The sequence below is a fragment of the Tauraco erythrolophus genome, chromosome 5, assembly GCF_009769465.1.
Source record: "Tauraco erythrolophus isolate bTauEry1 chromosome 5, bTauEry1.pri, whole genome shotgun sequence".
NCBI classification, from domain to species: Eukaryota; Metazoa; Chordata; class Aves; order Musophagiformes; family Musophagidae; genus Tauraco; species Tauraco erythrolophus.
This window is the reverse complement of record NC_141469.1, coordinates 34,520,872-34,535,946: the sequence shown is the minus strand read 5'-3', so window position 1 is coordinate 34,535,946 and position 15,075 is coordinate 34,520,872. Positions and strand designations below refer to the sequence as shown.

Sequence of the window (15,075 nt, the reverse complement as noted above, 5' to 3'; positions counted from 1 at the left end):
AAATTAATATATCTGATTATGAGTTATCACCTCATTGTGATTAGTTCTCTTGCAAAAGCTCCAGAAATAAAAATACTAGAAATGCGCCAGGTCAGGAACAGTTACTTAACAAAACACATTTTCCTTAAAATAATATATTGCTTTTCCTCCATACATCTTTAATAAGCATTAGCTACATCACTTGTGTCCATTAAAAAAAGAATAAATCAAAGGATTCTGAAATGCCATAGTGGTATAAGATTCCTCTGGTGACCCCCCAAAAAGATGAGCATTTATTGACAAGCTCATGCATCAAAATATAATTCTATGACAGCACGCAGAACCATGCATGGTGTGTAAGTTGTTGCCATTGTCCAGAAAAGAAATATATCAGGAGTGATTGTCGTGGAGCTTTATGAGAAACATGCTGCTTGTAAGCAGTTCAAGAGCAGCTCTGACAGCAGGGTTAGAGCATACAGGTATCAGTGGTGCTCTACTGTCCCATAGCCTTGGAGGTGACACTGAATCTCAGCTGTTGACGTGTACAAGCCAGCCAGACCTGGAAAAGCTCATCACTCTCTTCTCCCGCTTGCCAAGCAATCCTCAAAGCTCATGGGCTCCCTGAAGTATGTGTCTTATGATTCTTAAGTACACCAACACAGTGGTATTGTGCTCAATATTGGGTCAGGAGGGTGAACTGTGCCTGTGTGTCTCTACACCCAGTGTGTTGCAGGACAGACCCTTCCCCAGGATACACAGCCTGAGAGAATGCGAGTGGTAAACACAAGCAATCAACACTGCCTTTGATCCCATCTCATCTTTTGTTCTTGGTTCCCTATCATGAGAGGAAGGAACCAATGCTGCCGAATTTTCTGGCCATTAGTCCCTCTAAAAGTACCAAACACAAGCATGTTTGGCCAGCTGACACGCTCCCCAGCTACCACCTGGATCATTCACTTCAGGCTGAACAGCAGGCCAGGGAACAAGACAGTGACATTCAGGAGTTGAAGGACCACTCACATTGACAAACTTTGAGTGCATAATTTAGATTGCTGCTCTTCCCTGAAAGACTTACTTTCCCTACACTGATTACTGCATTTATTGAGATAGGGTGGCATGAATACCCTAGGATCACAGGCATACATCAGTTGGAAAGTGAAAGCTATACATTTGGATATTCCCCTGTAAACAGAAGCCAAAGAAAGCTTCAGAAGTCCTTGGTTTCTAATCAAGGTTAGGAGTGCAGTATCTCCCCAGCACTTACAAAAAATGCTGGCTGGCTGAAAGCAATGGAGGGGTTACAAAGGGCAGCCCTGAAATGTTTTGAGGCATGAAGAGATTGGATCTAAAATTATTCAATGAGAATTTCCTCACTACAGGAAGCACAGTTAGAGGCATCCCTGGTGATAGATGAGAGTCAGCAGGAGCAGAACAAGTTCTGGAGCTCAGTGACCCATGCAAAGGCAAATCACTGTCCTCCACACAGGCGGCAGAGCTGGTAAAGATACCAGAAAAAAACACAAATCAAGGCTGTGACACTGCCACATTTAATTTCTGGAAAAATAACCTCCTGGAAGCGTCTTTCCTCCTATTTCCTTCAACAGTTCAACTCACAAACTCTTTTGCCTCTTGGGATTACTGAATTCTGCTGCAGCCAAAGTAGTGAAATTCAGTAGAAAGGTGGGTTAATGCAAACCTTGATAAGTGAAGCTGCTACCACTCCTACAAAGTTTTCACAGTATGGTCTGCATTATATTTGAAAGCTGGCATGATTCTCTCAAAAAGTCTCGACCTCAGTGTTTCGTAGGACTCTATGAAATACTAAAGATTACATTTTCTATAGCACTACTGATGTAGCCCAGCAAAAGTCCTGCATTTTATCTCAACGTCCAGATACGAATTTCTTCCATTAGTTAATTATTCCTTTCTTAATTTTTCATGTATTTATTTACAATATTGATTTTGTTTTTCTTTGATTTTTTTTTACTTTCCTCCAAAGTTTCCACATATTATCCCACCCAAGAAGAAATGAATTGTGGTATTCCACCAAACCTGAAGAAGTGTAAACTTGCATACTGCCAGGTTCTAGAAAGGACTGATGTTAAAATAAACCAAACATCACCTTCCCCCAACATCACAAAAATAAAAAGTTGGTGATATCAGAGATAAGAATATTATGTTTTACTTCATCTGGATATTTTTAATTGCGCATTTTATCTTAATCTAAATTCTAACATTTATCAGAAAATAAAGGAAGGTTAGTTTTAAACACTTTTATTTCTTTAATAATGTTACTGTACTTGCATTTACTGTTGTAGACAAACGCATGCTGTTGCCCATGAATTAGAGCAAAAACCACTGCTAAAGTATCTGTATTATGTATGCAGTCAGGAAACAGATCTAGATCTTTGTCAACCAAATTTTACTTTAGTAAATTGTCAAGCCAATTTTACTTTAAAATGACACTAACTTTGAGTATGTACCATCTCGTCAGCCACCACAAATTCTTGAGATAACTCTTTACAAATAACCACTTAGATAATTATTGAATGGCTTTATCAGTTATTTCACTGGAAAGGCCAGGCTGCCCTTAATTGTTTTAATTCATATTTTACACCCTTCAGTAGTTTTAATAATCTTTCTGAATGTCAAAAATAACATCTCGCAGTAATGGATTTTACCCTTCTTTAAAAAAATTACTAAACAACAACCATCTCATCTCTTTCATCCCATTGGAATTCTCATTTTCTGTAATGTCAGAAAAAGAAGCCTCTTCCTGCAAAAAACTTTGTCTTGAAATGTCCCTTGGTCTTGATCAGCACTGTCCCCAAAATACTGAAACCCCAAGGTTAAACTCGTTCTCCCCTTTGAGGGTGGGACTCATCTGATCAAAGCATCTCTCTTCCTGGCCCCCTTCACAACCAATGTAGTCCAGCTTCTCCAACTGTTCTCACCTTACCTAAAGCAGATACCTGAAATGAGCAGGATACCTCCTTGTAAGTATCCCTTTCTCTCCACTAACTATTAAAAGGAAGACCATGGAGTTGACTGTCTGAATACAGACATCAAACATGAAATATATCTCACCCTTGGTGTCAGGAAAGCTTCTGATCTCACCAGCCATGCATAAATCATTTTAAGGAGAGCATCAGAGAATGTTATTTCAGGACTGTTTCCTTGAAAGGAAAGTAGTAAGTGGATTCTTGCTAAGAAATGATGAAGTAGAACTAGATGATCTTTGAGGTCCCTTCCAACCCAAACCATTCTATGATTCTATGATAAATGAGTAGAAAGAGAAAAAAACCCCATTGTTCTACCAAAAAGTATCTCAGAAGAAATCCCCTGATACACAGGAGGATTAGGCTATACTGTTCTGCACATTTATTCCCTATTCTGTAAAACAAACAATTCACTACACCGGACACATTCTTTGCCTGGAGCTTTCCATCCATAAGGTTTAAGATGACTTGATGAAAAGCAATAAAAAGCACTACCATTTATCCCTGTACTCCTTGCACAAACTCCCTCTCGACCCTGAGAAATGGGGGCAAATAGCCACAAGGGTTTGAGATCCACTATGGAAAGAATATAGAAAATATATCATCAAGTCAAAGCCTTCCAGAGCAAGAGAAATTGAAGGGAATGAGTACAGCAGCATTACACCCATTACAGCCATCAGTCATCTGGACAGAGGCTGTTGACACAAAATTAGGACATGTTGGTTCAGTCATCTGAGAGAAAGAATTGAACATACTCCTGTTTCTCCACATGCAACCCAAAAGACAGAGAAAAGACCCTGAAATACTGCATAGCTGCATTGGCTAGGATGAGCTCACGTGAAGGCTAAGCCAAGCTCTCTTGCTTCTCTGTGTGGTTCTCTTAATATATCAAAAGCAGCATGGGCACAACCACATGTTCAAGATAGTTAAGCCTGTTTCTTAAACTGCAAGTAGACACCTAAATTCAGAAAAAAGTGGACTCTCCTCTTTCACATTTCCTATTAGTTATCTGAAGCATCTTCTCTTGCTTCCCACTGTTACCAACCCAAGTAAACCAGTTGTTGCAAAACCCAGTCCCAGTCCTTTTTGTTAGCTGTTTAGTGAACACAAGTGTCTAACATCAGTTGATGAATGCTGTCCTGTGTACTTTCCACTGGGAAAGGCAGAGAAACAATCACTGTTAATAATGTCCATGATTAATTCTACAACAGCAAGAAAAGAAAGATGAGGCCAAGGCCTTTCCAATACGATGATGAAAATGGGACATGACAAAAGGCCAAAAATGGCCATATATTCTGTGTCTGACATTGAACATGCGAATCCATGAGAGACATAGATTTGTTGGAACATGTTCAGAGGAGGGCCACAAAGATGATCCAGGGGCTGGAGCCCTCTGCTACGAGGACAGGTTGCGGGAGCTGGGATTGTTCAGCCTTGAAAAGAGAAGACTTCGGGGGGACCTAATAGCTGCCTTCCAGTACCTGAAGGGAACCTACAGGAAGGCTGGGGAGGAACTTTTTACAAGAGTGTCCACTGATAGGACAAGGGGAAATGGGTTTAAGTTGAAGGAGAACAGATTTAGATTAGATTTTAGGAAGAAATTCTTCAGTACGAGGGTGGTAAGACTTTGGAATAAATTGCCCAGAGAGGTTGTGGATGCCCTCTCACTGGAGGTGTTCAAGGCCAGGTTGGACGGAGCCTTGAGTAGCCTGGTCTAGTTGAGAGGCGTCCCTGCCCATGACAGGGAGGTTGGATGAGATGATCTCTGAGGTCCCTTCCAGCCTATGCCATTCTATGATTCTATGAATCCCATCCATGGCACTGTGCCGAGTGGCACACGCACCCACTGGAGGCAGCCCTTGTCCGTGGGATGTGTCCTCTTCAGACACATGCTTTTTGTTTGTCAAATGCCAAACACAAAATAAGATGAGGTTTTAATTATGTCAGTTGCCCAAATTTATTATCACTCCACTACAAGGGAGTCCAATGGTTTCTCAGTTTAAGTCTCTTAAAAGGAAAATATATCACAAAGGCTTAGAAGTAAACTCTTTCATGCCTCCAAAAATTTCGAGTCCATATTAGACATACATTGTCATTTCTATGGCTCCCCAAAAGGCTATTTTTTTCAAAATTGAGAGACACAATGAAGACTTTCTTCACCATCCTGCACACAATCTTTTCTTTCATTACAGTGACATAGATGTTTTCTCTGGATGAAAAAAATTGAAATAAAACCTATTCTGTCCAAAAGTATACGTTTACTATGATAACCCAAACTAAAATCAAATTAAATTACACTAAATTACTCAATTAAACTAAATTACAAATAAAGAGCTTTACGGTGTATTATAGAGAGGAAAAGTAATTCAAAATCTAGTCCTCTTTATAAGGACTTTAAAAGAATAATAAGAAAAGGAGAATTAACTTTCTTTTCTGAACAGATTATTCAAGTGTATATTTGACCTCAATGAAAAATACACTGCTGAAAAAAAATGACGATTCAAGCAAGTTTTCTTTCTCAATCAAAAACATTTGAATGTAACACTGGGCTGTGAAAATAATCAAGAATGACAAAACTCAAAATGCGTGCTGTTTTGCCGAACAAAACTGATCTGAAATTTTCATTTAGAGCAAATCAGCAAAATGAAGCTATTGGGAAAACAGTGATTTGTAGTGTCCGAGAACAGTCTCAAACGCTGAAAGGGAAGCCTGAAGAGAAGCTCCAAAGACGGTTGGTTTTGCGTCACACTCCCTTCATGTTTTAGTATTTTAATTGGGATGAGCATTAGGAAGAAAATACTTTTGGCAAACAGAAGGGAATGACCAACCATCCATTGTGTCCTGAATGAGCAAAGAACTGAAGTTCACTTTTGTCTTTAAGCATGAGTAACTCGTTGAAGTCCATAAGCCCTTCACTGAAGCCAGAGCTTCCTAGCACACGGCTAGGGCAGATCTATCCAATCTACATCTAATTCCACGTAGAGATGAAAAAAAAGAGTTCTTAAAAGAATTTTAAAACATATTTTTTTTCTGAGAAACAGGCACAAAGTTTTTTACTGAACTACAAAAGGCCAGGCACTGAATTGAATACAGAATCCCTTTTAATTTCAAAGGCTGCTGAATTAGCCCTTCATGCATCCCTGCAAACTTTTGGTTGAAATTCATCAGTAGGCCAAAGCAGGCAAGTCTGCTGCCAATGTGTAACAGCCTTCCATTTGTCACTGGGTCCAGAAATGAACAAAACCAATTGCAAATCTTTAAGATGGAAAAAAAAAAAAGCGTAAATCCACTAGTTTTTTTCTAGAAGCATCCAAATGTTAGGAATGATTTAGAAGTGAAAAACTGAGGGGAAGGAATGGAATGAGCTTTCAAAGGACTTTTATGCAAGTAAAAGCTGGGCATAGCTCTGGAATCTGAGATGTGAATTCCATTGAGAATAAGAGTTGAAATGCAAAAAATGAATCCTCAAAGATGAAAAGTAGCTCAGTTTAACATATGTGTACAGAATTTTTAAAATCAAAGGAATGTATCACATGAATATGAAACAGTCTCTCTTCTTTGTGATTGTAACCATTATTCATTAAATTAGTAGTGACACTTGGACATTTTCTTGCTGAAATGTTTTCCATTGAAAAACTAATCCATAGAAACCTAATTTTTTCATGGAAACATACAGATCTGCCTTGGCAGGAAAGATTTCCCCTGCTACACATGGAATTACTTATCACGGTACTTATCACAGACCGGAACGGTCCAAAGCTCAGTGTCATGGTGCACAGCAAGATCCAACTTCTTCTCTGCATGATCCAAAAAAAAGGGCCTTGAATCCCAGTGTGCCTGAGCCTAAGCGGGACTTCTGACCACTAAAGTGCTGGATACTATGGGAAAGGGTTTGTGCTCCACTTAGCACGAATAGCTAAGTATCTGCTGAAGCAAGGAATTGAATGTGGGGCTCCTACACTGCAAATGAAGTCACTGGCCATCAGAATATAGATACAATATAATTCTTTCCTGTTGGAGCTGCAAAGTGATAATTAGACATTCAGAGTGACAGTGTGAATGTGCACAGTATTTTGATATTTATTCTGTTGGGTAGCTTTACACCAACGCTCATTTATCACAGCAACGTCTGAGAAAATATCTGAAGGCAGTGAAGTATTATCTCCCTCCTGACATATGAGTTACTAACTACTGTCACACAAAACATGTGTGAGCTTGGGCGAGACAGTGGTGGACCCAGACTTGACATTCTCAAAGGAGACAGGCAGACACAGAGCCCTGTCCCATCCTGCAACCACACTGTCTTTTCATCTCACATTGACAGTGTCGCTTGAGATATAGGATGATGGTATATGTAGATATGAAGGCACATAAAACCCAAAGCATAGAAAAACTCAGAGCACATAAATCCTCAACTAGTCAAACACTGGAAGTAGAAGACAAGTTAAAAAATAATAACTTATGAACCAGCAAACTCTCTTGTTTATTTTCCTAATTACTACAGGGAAATTGAATGCCATTTATGTTGAAAAATCAATCTACCTTTTCCTTAACATGAATTTAAATTATTTCTTGCCACAGAAACAAGTATGACTGAGTGATAATTTCCAGCACTTAATAATGCTTCTTCAGAGTGATACAGAATACCACTCTGAGTAAAAATGTAAATAATCAGAAAAATAATCCTGTGGATTTACTATACTATATGCCCATTGTGAGCATCTCTACTTCCACTGACGAAAAATAAATGTCAGTGTCACTGAAAAATAAATTATTTTTCTGTACTCACTTTGCAGTGCATTGTGTTAGCTTAAGCACAAAAAATAGTATGAACCTATGTTCCGTGTCCTACTGTGATAGGCAGTCACTTTTGCAATATTTCACAAACATGTAAGGCAAAATACATTATTTTTTCCTCATTTAACCACCAAGATTCTGTTTGAATGTACTTGATATAAACATTACCAAACATTGTTTAGCTATTTTTACAGACTTTGTTTAATAACAATTATAACAATAATAATAATAACAAAAACGATAATAAAATAAAAGGAAAACAAAAAAAAAAATCTTGCTTGAAGATTACTGAAATACTATAAGGGGATTCCTGTTTCTCCAGGTTGCCAGATTCAGATACCTGTCCTTAAGAATGTCTTCAGGTAGGTGCTACCCCAAAAATATGAAGTATATTCCCAGCATTCGAGCTGTTAATGATCATGCTAAACACCACCAGGTGCAAGGCAGAACGTATCCCATTTGAACCACTTTCCTCTTGCCAGTGAGACACAAGTAACTAACTCCCTGATAAATATGAATGTTCACTGACTTGACTTAAATCTTAAAATGATCCATTCTAGACCTTTTTTTTTTTCCTGATTTCTTCCAAAATCTGTGATAAAGCATTGTGCAGGAAGAAAATGCAAAATTCATATTTAAAGTCAAATTGTATCATGTGCTGCATTACCCACTAAGCTACATATTTTGTCAAGATACCGGGTGTTTTTTACATAGAGAACTGACATACTTTGTGATAAGCTCCAGAATATGTAAACTTTGACTAAAACAGCAGTAAAACAGCCACTTCCACGGGCTTGCCTGAAGCTACATTTATATCAGGTGCTGAGATACATTTTATAACTATACCCTGAGTCTCATGAAACACTTAAAAAAAATATAATCACTGACTTAGCACAACAGTGGAAACAGGAGGATCCTACAAGGAAGGACAAACACTTACCTCTTGACCACACGTTGATGTAAAAGCGAGTGTGTACTCTGCCAGGGTCACGTCATTCACCAAGTTTTTCACCTCTTCATCAAACGCAGAGTTAATAATTCCTTGCCTGTGAAACTCATTAAGCATCCTGGTAATGAAGCTGTTCCTCTCCTGGCACTTTCGGGTGAGGCAAGCCAGCTTAGCCTATGCAGCATGAACACATTTTCATTGATTTCACTCTCTGTTGAGACTGCAAGATTATATTTTGCATCTGATTTGTAATTTCACACATGTTGACCCAAAGCTATAGATTTCATTCCTATGTTTCTAGGCTATTAGGCACCTCTGCACCTAGTACAGGTAAGCTGGAAAGAGACGTTCCCTTTCCCTGCACGAGGTCACCCTTTAGACAGGCTGAAGAGTACCCATAGCTATCATGCCAGCAAGCCCGTGCCTAAAGCCCAGTAGCAAGCAGCCAAGCCAGGGGCAGCTGCAGGAGGCAGGCACATCCATGGAAGCCTGTGAGAAAAGGGATACACCTTTGCGTAGGTTCTGCATTGGCTTTCAGGAAAATATAGTACCTTCAGAGGAGCTAGGGTCAACATCGCTTCAGACTTTCTCTTCTGAAGTTCTTTTTCCTGAAAGGTTGAAAAACATTTCGCATTAATTTATTCAAGAATCATTTTAAAATATTATAGCAGGTTTTTTGCTATTTCTTTTAGACTTGACTTCCAAAGCACACACTTGGCATATTTGTGTGATCCTGTATCACAAATAAAAAGAAGCAGCATAAGGAATTGGTTGCACATGGACAGGACCTCTGTCCTGGTTTTGACTAGGACAGAGTTAGTTCTTCTTTTTAGCAGTTAGAAGAGCTCTGTGTTTTGATTTTAGTCTGGGATTCATTATGAGAAGAATGTTGATAGCACTGATGTTTATGGTTGGCACTGAGGTCTCAAGGACTTTTCAGCTTGTGGTGTTCTTTCCAGTGTGCAGGAGCACAACAGGCTGCCGGGGAGCATGGCTGGAACAAAAGTCCCACAACTTCCCTTATGATTTGAACTTAGACTTAAGAGTGAGGGCCAAACTGGCCAATGGAGTATTCCATATCATGCAACATCATGCTCAGTATATAGATGAGGGTTGACCGGAAAGAAGGGCTCTTGCTCTTCCAGGGTCTCTCATTCTAAGACTTCTAGAGTGCTCTCTCTCTCTCCCTCTCTCTCTCTCTCTTTTCAGGTCTCTTGTGTGTCTGGGAATGTGGTGTCAGGATTTACCTGTTTCAGGATTGTTAACCAGGATGGGCCAACAGCGTTGGTCACCGGGTGGTGAGCAATTATACCGTTTGTATATATTATTTGTATATATTGTAATATATAGTTTGCATGTATTATTATTATACACACATATATATATTTACATATATTATTACTATATTATTAAATTGTTCTTATCTCAACCCATGGGTACCCTTCCCTTTCACCCTTTAATTCTCTGCCCCATTCCCTGGGGGTGGGGGAGGGTGAGCGAGCAGGTGTGTGGCGTTTAGTTGTCAGCTGGGCTAAACCATGACAGCTCTTTGTGGCACCCAATGTGGGGCCTGAGTGGTTGAGATAACAACAAATTTGACTGGAGTGTGTTAAAATAAATTTGTTATAATTGTTCATTATGTTTCCTTGGATGTCACTGGCTGGAATGCTGTTTTATGTGCTCTCAGAGTTGTATTATTTAGCACTTGATCTGCCATATATCCTGTTTGTCAGTATTTGTTCAGTTTACTGTCTTTGGGTGTTGGATTGGGATGAAAGGCATTTTTTTTTTTCTAATTTAGAATATTGCTGTGTTGTGCTGCCTGGTGCTGATAAAATCGTGGGTGTTGGGACCAGTTCTGTACCTGTATTCAGCAGTGCAGAGGCAGGTGGCGATGTGAACTTCATTTACGAATTTTAAGCGCCACCTGGCCAGTATTGTTGCCAATTACACCAGTAGCTTTTTTCTTTTGGACAGCCGATACATGAGGAGGATGTCTCCCTTCATTTTCCCCTTCCTCCTCCAGACCATTTACAAAAGCTTTTGAGAATTCTGAGAGTATTGAGTATCATTGGCATGGTCTAAACAGCATAATCATGTTGCAAGGTCTCCTGGTCATATGTCTAATTATGCACATAATTAGGGTTAATCGACCATTTAGAAATTTCTACCAATTCCTTATTGGTGTTACTTCACTTGCTATCTCAACCCGCACAACAAGCACTGCAGCTATTCACACTTTGGCTTCTGGTGCTTGGAGCAAATGCAGGCATCGTACTCTAACCCCTCCAACAAGCACTGCATCCACTCAGACCCTGGCACCTGTGACGCCTACTCAAATCTCGAGCATGAGTACTGCAGCTAATCAGGCCACAATGTTAACAGTTGCTCCCATTTGGAAGAGGAAATGTACACGAATGTTGCCACGTATAGTAAAGGATGAAGAAGGAGAAGAAGAGAAAGCAGGGCCATCAAGACAACCAGAGGAAGAGGAAGAACTTTTCACTTTCTCAGAAGAGGAAGACGGAGACAGTCTACTCTAAAGCAGAGCTGTCGCAACAACAGGGGAGAGAGAGACAAAACCACTCGACCTCTATACCTGAATGAGCCGCAAAACATTTGAAAAGATTACAGTTGTTATCAAGGTAAGCACATTGTCACCTGGCTGCTCAGATGCTGGGACAACAGGGCCAGTAGCCTGGATTTAGATGGTGGAGAAGCCAGGCAGCTGAGATCCCTCACTAGGGACAGATGAGTCGATAAAGTGATTCAAAAAGGGACACAAATCCGCAGCCTCTGGAGACGGCTCCTGGCAGCTGTAAGGGAAAGGCACCCCTTCAAGGAAGAGATTACATGTAATCCAGAGATGTATCCAGCACCTGAGGGAACTAACTGTGTGACAGGTGATTTACTATGACCTGAGAAACACGCAGTTACCCGAAGATCCAGATGAAGTCCGGTGCACACGGCTCATGTGGTGGAAGGTTCTACGGAGTGCACCACCATCATACTCTTCCTTACTAGCAGTAATGGATCTTGGAGAAGACACACCACCAGTGGGTGATGTGGTTATAGCAATGGAAGCAAAATAACCGGCAGCGCGGAGGCAAACCTATCTGGGCTGCCCCATTGTGGCAAGATACTGCTGCTCAGGTAAAGAAGCTAGCTGCAAAAGTACGTCACGTAGATGCTCATGTACCCAAGAGTTGGGCCACTGAAGAACATCAAAACAATCAGCAGGTAGATCAGGCTGCTAAGATTAAAGTGTCTCAGGTGAATTTGGACTGCCAACATAAAGGTGAAAAATTTTTAGCTCATTGGGCCCAGGATGCCTCAGGCCATCAAGGAAGAGATGCAACATACAAATGGGTTTGTGATCAACGGGTGGACTTAACTATGGACACCGTTGCACAGGTTATCTATGAATGTGAAACATGCGCTGGAAACAAGCAAGCCAAGCAGTTGAAATCTCCTTGGTATGAAGGACGTTGGTTAAAATATAAATACGGGGAGGTCTGGCAGATTGATTATATCATGCATCCACAAACCTGCCATGGCAAGTGCTACATGCTGACAATGGTTGAAGCAACCACTGGATGATTGGAAACCCATGCCATACCCCATGCCACCACCCGAAGCACTATTCTGGGCCTTGAAAAGCAAGTCTTGTGGTGGCATGGCACTCAATAAAGAATTAAATCAGACAACAGGACTCATTTTCAAAACAATCTTATAGATATTTGGGCCAAAGAGCACAGCATTGATGCACCTCTATGATGCACCAGCTTCCAGGAAGATCAAACGATATAATGGACTGCTACAAGCTACACTGAGAGCAATAGGTGGTAGAACTTTCAAACACTGGGATACACATTTAGCAAAATCCACCTGGTTAGTCAACACTAGAAGATCTGCCAATTGAGCTGGTCCTGCCTAGTCAGAACTTCTACGCACTGTAGAAGGGGATATAATCCCTGTAGTGCACATTAGGAATATGCTAGGGAAGACAGTCTGGGTTATTCCTGCCTTGGGTGAAGGTCAACCCATTGTGGGATTGCTTTTGCTCAAGGACCTGGGTGCACTTGGTGGGTGATACAGAAGGATGGGGAAGTCCGATGTGTACCTCAAGGGGATTTGATGTTGGGTGAAAATGGACAATGTACAATTGTATAATTTAAATTGCTGAATAGCCCTGTCACTGCATACTATAATTGCTATGGTTGTTATATATTATACTAATGAAATTATATTAAGGATTACCCAGGTTATTAAAGCATGAACTTCAACAGAACCAGAAATGATCCTGACAACTGACACCCACAGACTTCCTTGAGACGACATCTTCAGCCTGCAGACTGCGGATGTGTACTGCGCCGGACACATCAGCTACAAGCTCTAGATGCTGCATGCAACAGAGACTAAACTTGATCCATTCTACCAACTGAGTGAACTACGCATCATCTGTCCTGCCCTGATAGACTGTCATGACAGAAGGAGCCCAGAGTTATGGACTACATGAACTCAACAGATGTTTTGGAGGCATGACTCAGTAGACTAAGTGAATGGTATCTATGTACATATGTGAGACTTGAGCATGATGTGGATGGCATGGGATAAGGGATGGATATTGTCCTGATTTTGACTGGGACAAAATTAGTTTTTCTTTTTAGCAGCTAGAAGAGCTCTGTGTTTTGGTTTTAGTCTGGGATTCATTATGAGAAGAATGTTGTAGCACACTGAAGTTTATAGTTGGCACTGAGACCTCAAGGACTTTTCAGCTTCCCATGCTTTTGCCAGTGTGCAGGAGCACAACAGGCTAGGGGGAAGCATGACTTTGACAAAGCATCCACGACTCCCCTTATGATTTGAATTTAGACTTAAAAGTGAGGGCCAAATTGCCAAAGGAGTATTCCATATCATGCAACATCATGCCCAGTATATAAATGAGGGTTGACCGGAAAGAAGGGCTCTTGCTCTTCCGGGGGTTCTCACTCTTGGACTCTCAGAGTACTATCTCTCCCTCGTTCTCTTGGGTCTCTTGCATGTCCAGGATTGTGGTGTTGGGATTTATCTGTTTTGGGATTGTTAAGCAGGATGGGACAGGTATTAGTCACCGGGTGGTGGGCAATTATACTGTGCATTACTTGTTTGTATATATTATTATCATTATACACACACACATATGCATATATTCATATATTATTATTATTATCAAATTGTTCTCATCTCAACCCACGGATCTCCTTCCCTTTTCCCCTCTAATTCTCTTCCCCATTCCCTGTGGTGGGGGAGGGTGAGTGAGCGGCTGTGTGGCGTTCAGTTGTTGGCTGGGTTAACCATGACATCCTGGCACACAAACACTGTCCTACTAGCATTAATGTTGGTCTTATGCATTACCAAATTCTTTTGGATGTTTTTAGATGGAGCACTGTATCAGTGATGTTATATTATCAAAGCAGCATCATGTTGAAGACTTGGTATCCTTCATTATGCCGTCATGTTCCCATTTACTCTGTGAATCTTCCAAAATACTCTTTTAGGAAAGTTTTCCCTCTTCTTACCTATATTATGTTGTAGATTGAGAGGAGGGATTTTCTGCATGTTTAATAAACAGCAGGATCTGAAAAGTGAACATAAACAACTTTCTACTCTGACATAATCTATGCATGTCCTCTACCAGGAGGTCAGCCAGGGTGAACCAGATGATCTACTCTGAACCTTATAATTAAAATGTTTATTATCCACGGGAAACCTACTTTCTGATTATGCAGAAAAAAATACAGTATCCTGTCAGGTAAAATTAATTTCCATTATAAATTAATACAGTGTTATTTGGCAATAAAGTACAGATTCCTTTGCATTCATTTTGCTTGAAAATTTATATTTCTATAAAGCCTATAGTAAATATATTATGTGCATTTAAAAAAAAAGCCCCAAAACTCCCTTTATGACCATGCAGTTATGCTGAAAGAGGTCACATGGTCCTCAGCTAATAAATTGTGGGTTTGGAACGAAACACTGTAGATAGGACAGGAGAGACATGTCTTTACATTGCACTGGCACTGAGGGAACAAAGGAAAAGCTGGCAATAGGTACTTGCACTGGTGACATTCAATTCTTGATGAGGCATGGAGCAAAACACTTTGCCAATTCAGTAGAACAATTAGGAGTTGCCTATTTATATGGAGAGCATGTCTCACCCTTTACTCACCTACCATAGGATATGCATCATCCATCACTACAGACACCGGACACTACAAAACAATTTCATTTTACCATGACTATTCTGCTAAGAGGCATCCTAATCAATGACTGAGAGAAGTCACTAACCCTCTGCACAGGACTGGTTTA

At 40.4% G+C, this 15,075-nt stretch overlaps 1 protein-coding gene across 1 annotated transcript in view; it reads right to left on the bottom strand.

Moving 5' to 3' along the window:
- The window catches only part of C5H4orf50 (chromosome 5 C4orf50 homolog), a 39,309-nt gene that overhangs the window by 3,424 nt on the left and 20,810 nt on the right, over nucleotides 1-15,075 (bottom strand). The window contains exons 11-12 of the mRNA XM_086612168.1: nucleotides 9,276-9,332; nucleotides 8,716-8,898 (exon numbers count right to left, since the gene is read on the bottom strand). Of these exons, the coding sequence (XP_086468294.1) occupies nucleotides 8,716-8,898; nucleotides 9,276-9,332 (240 nt within the window). The remainder of the gene's footprint in view (nucleotides 1-8,715; nucleotides 8,899-9,275; nucleotides 9,333-15,075) is intronic.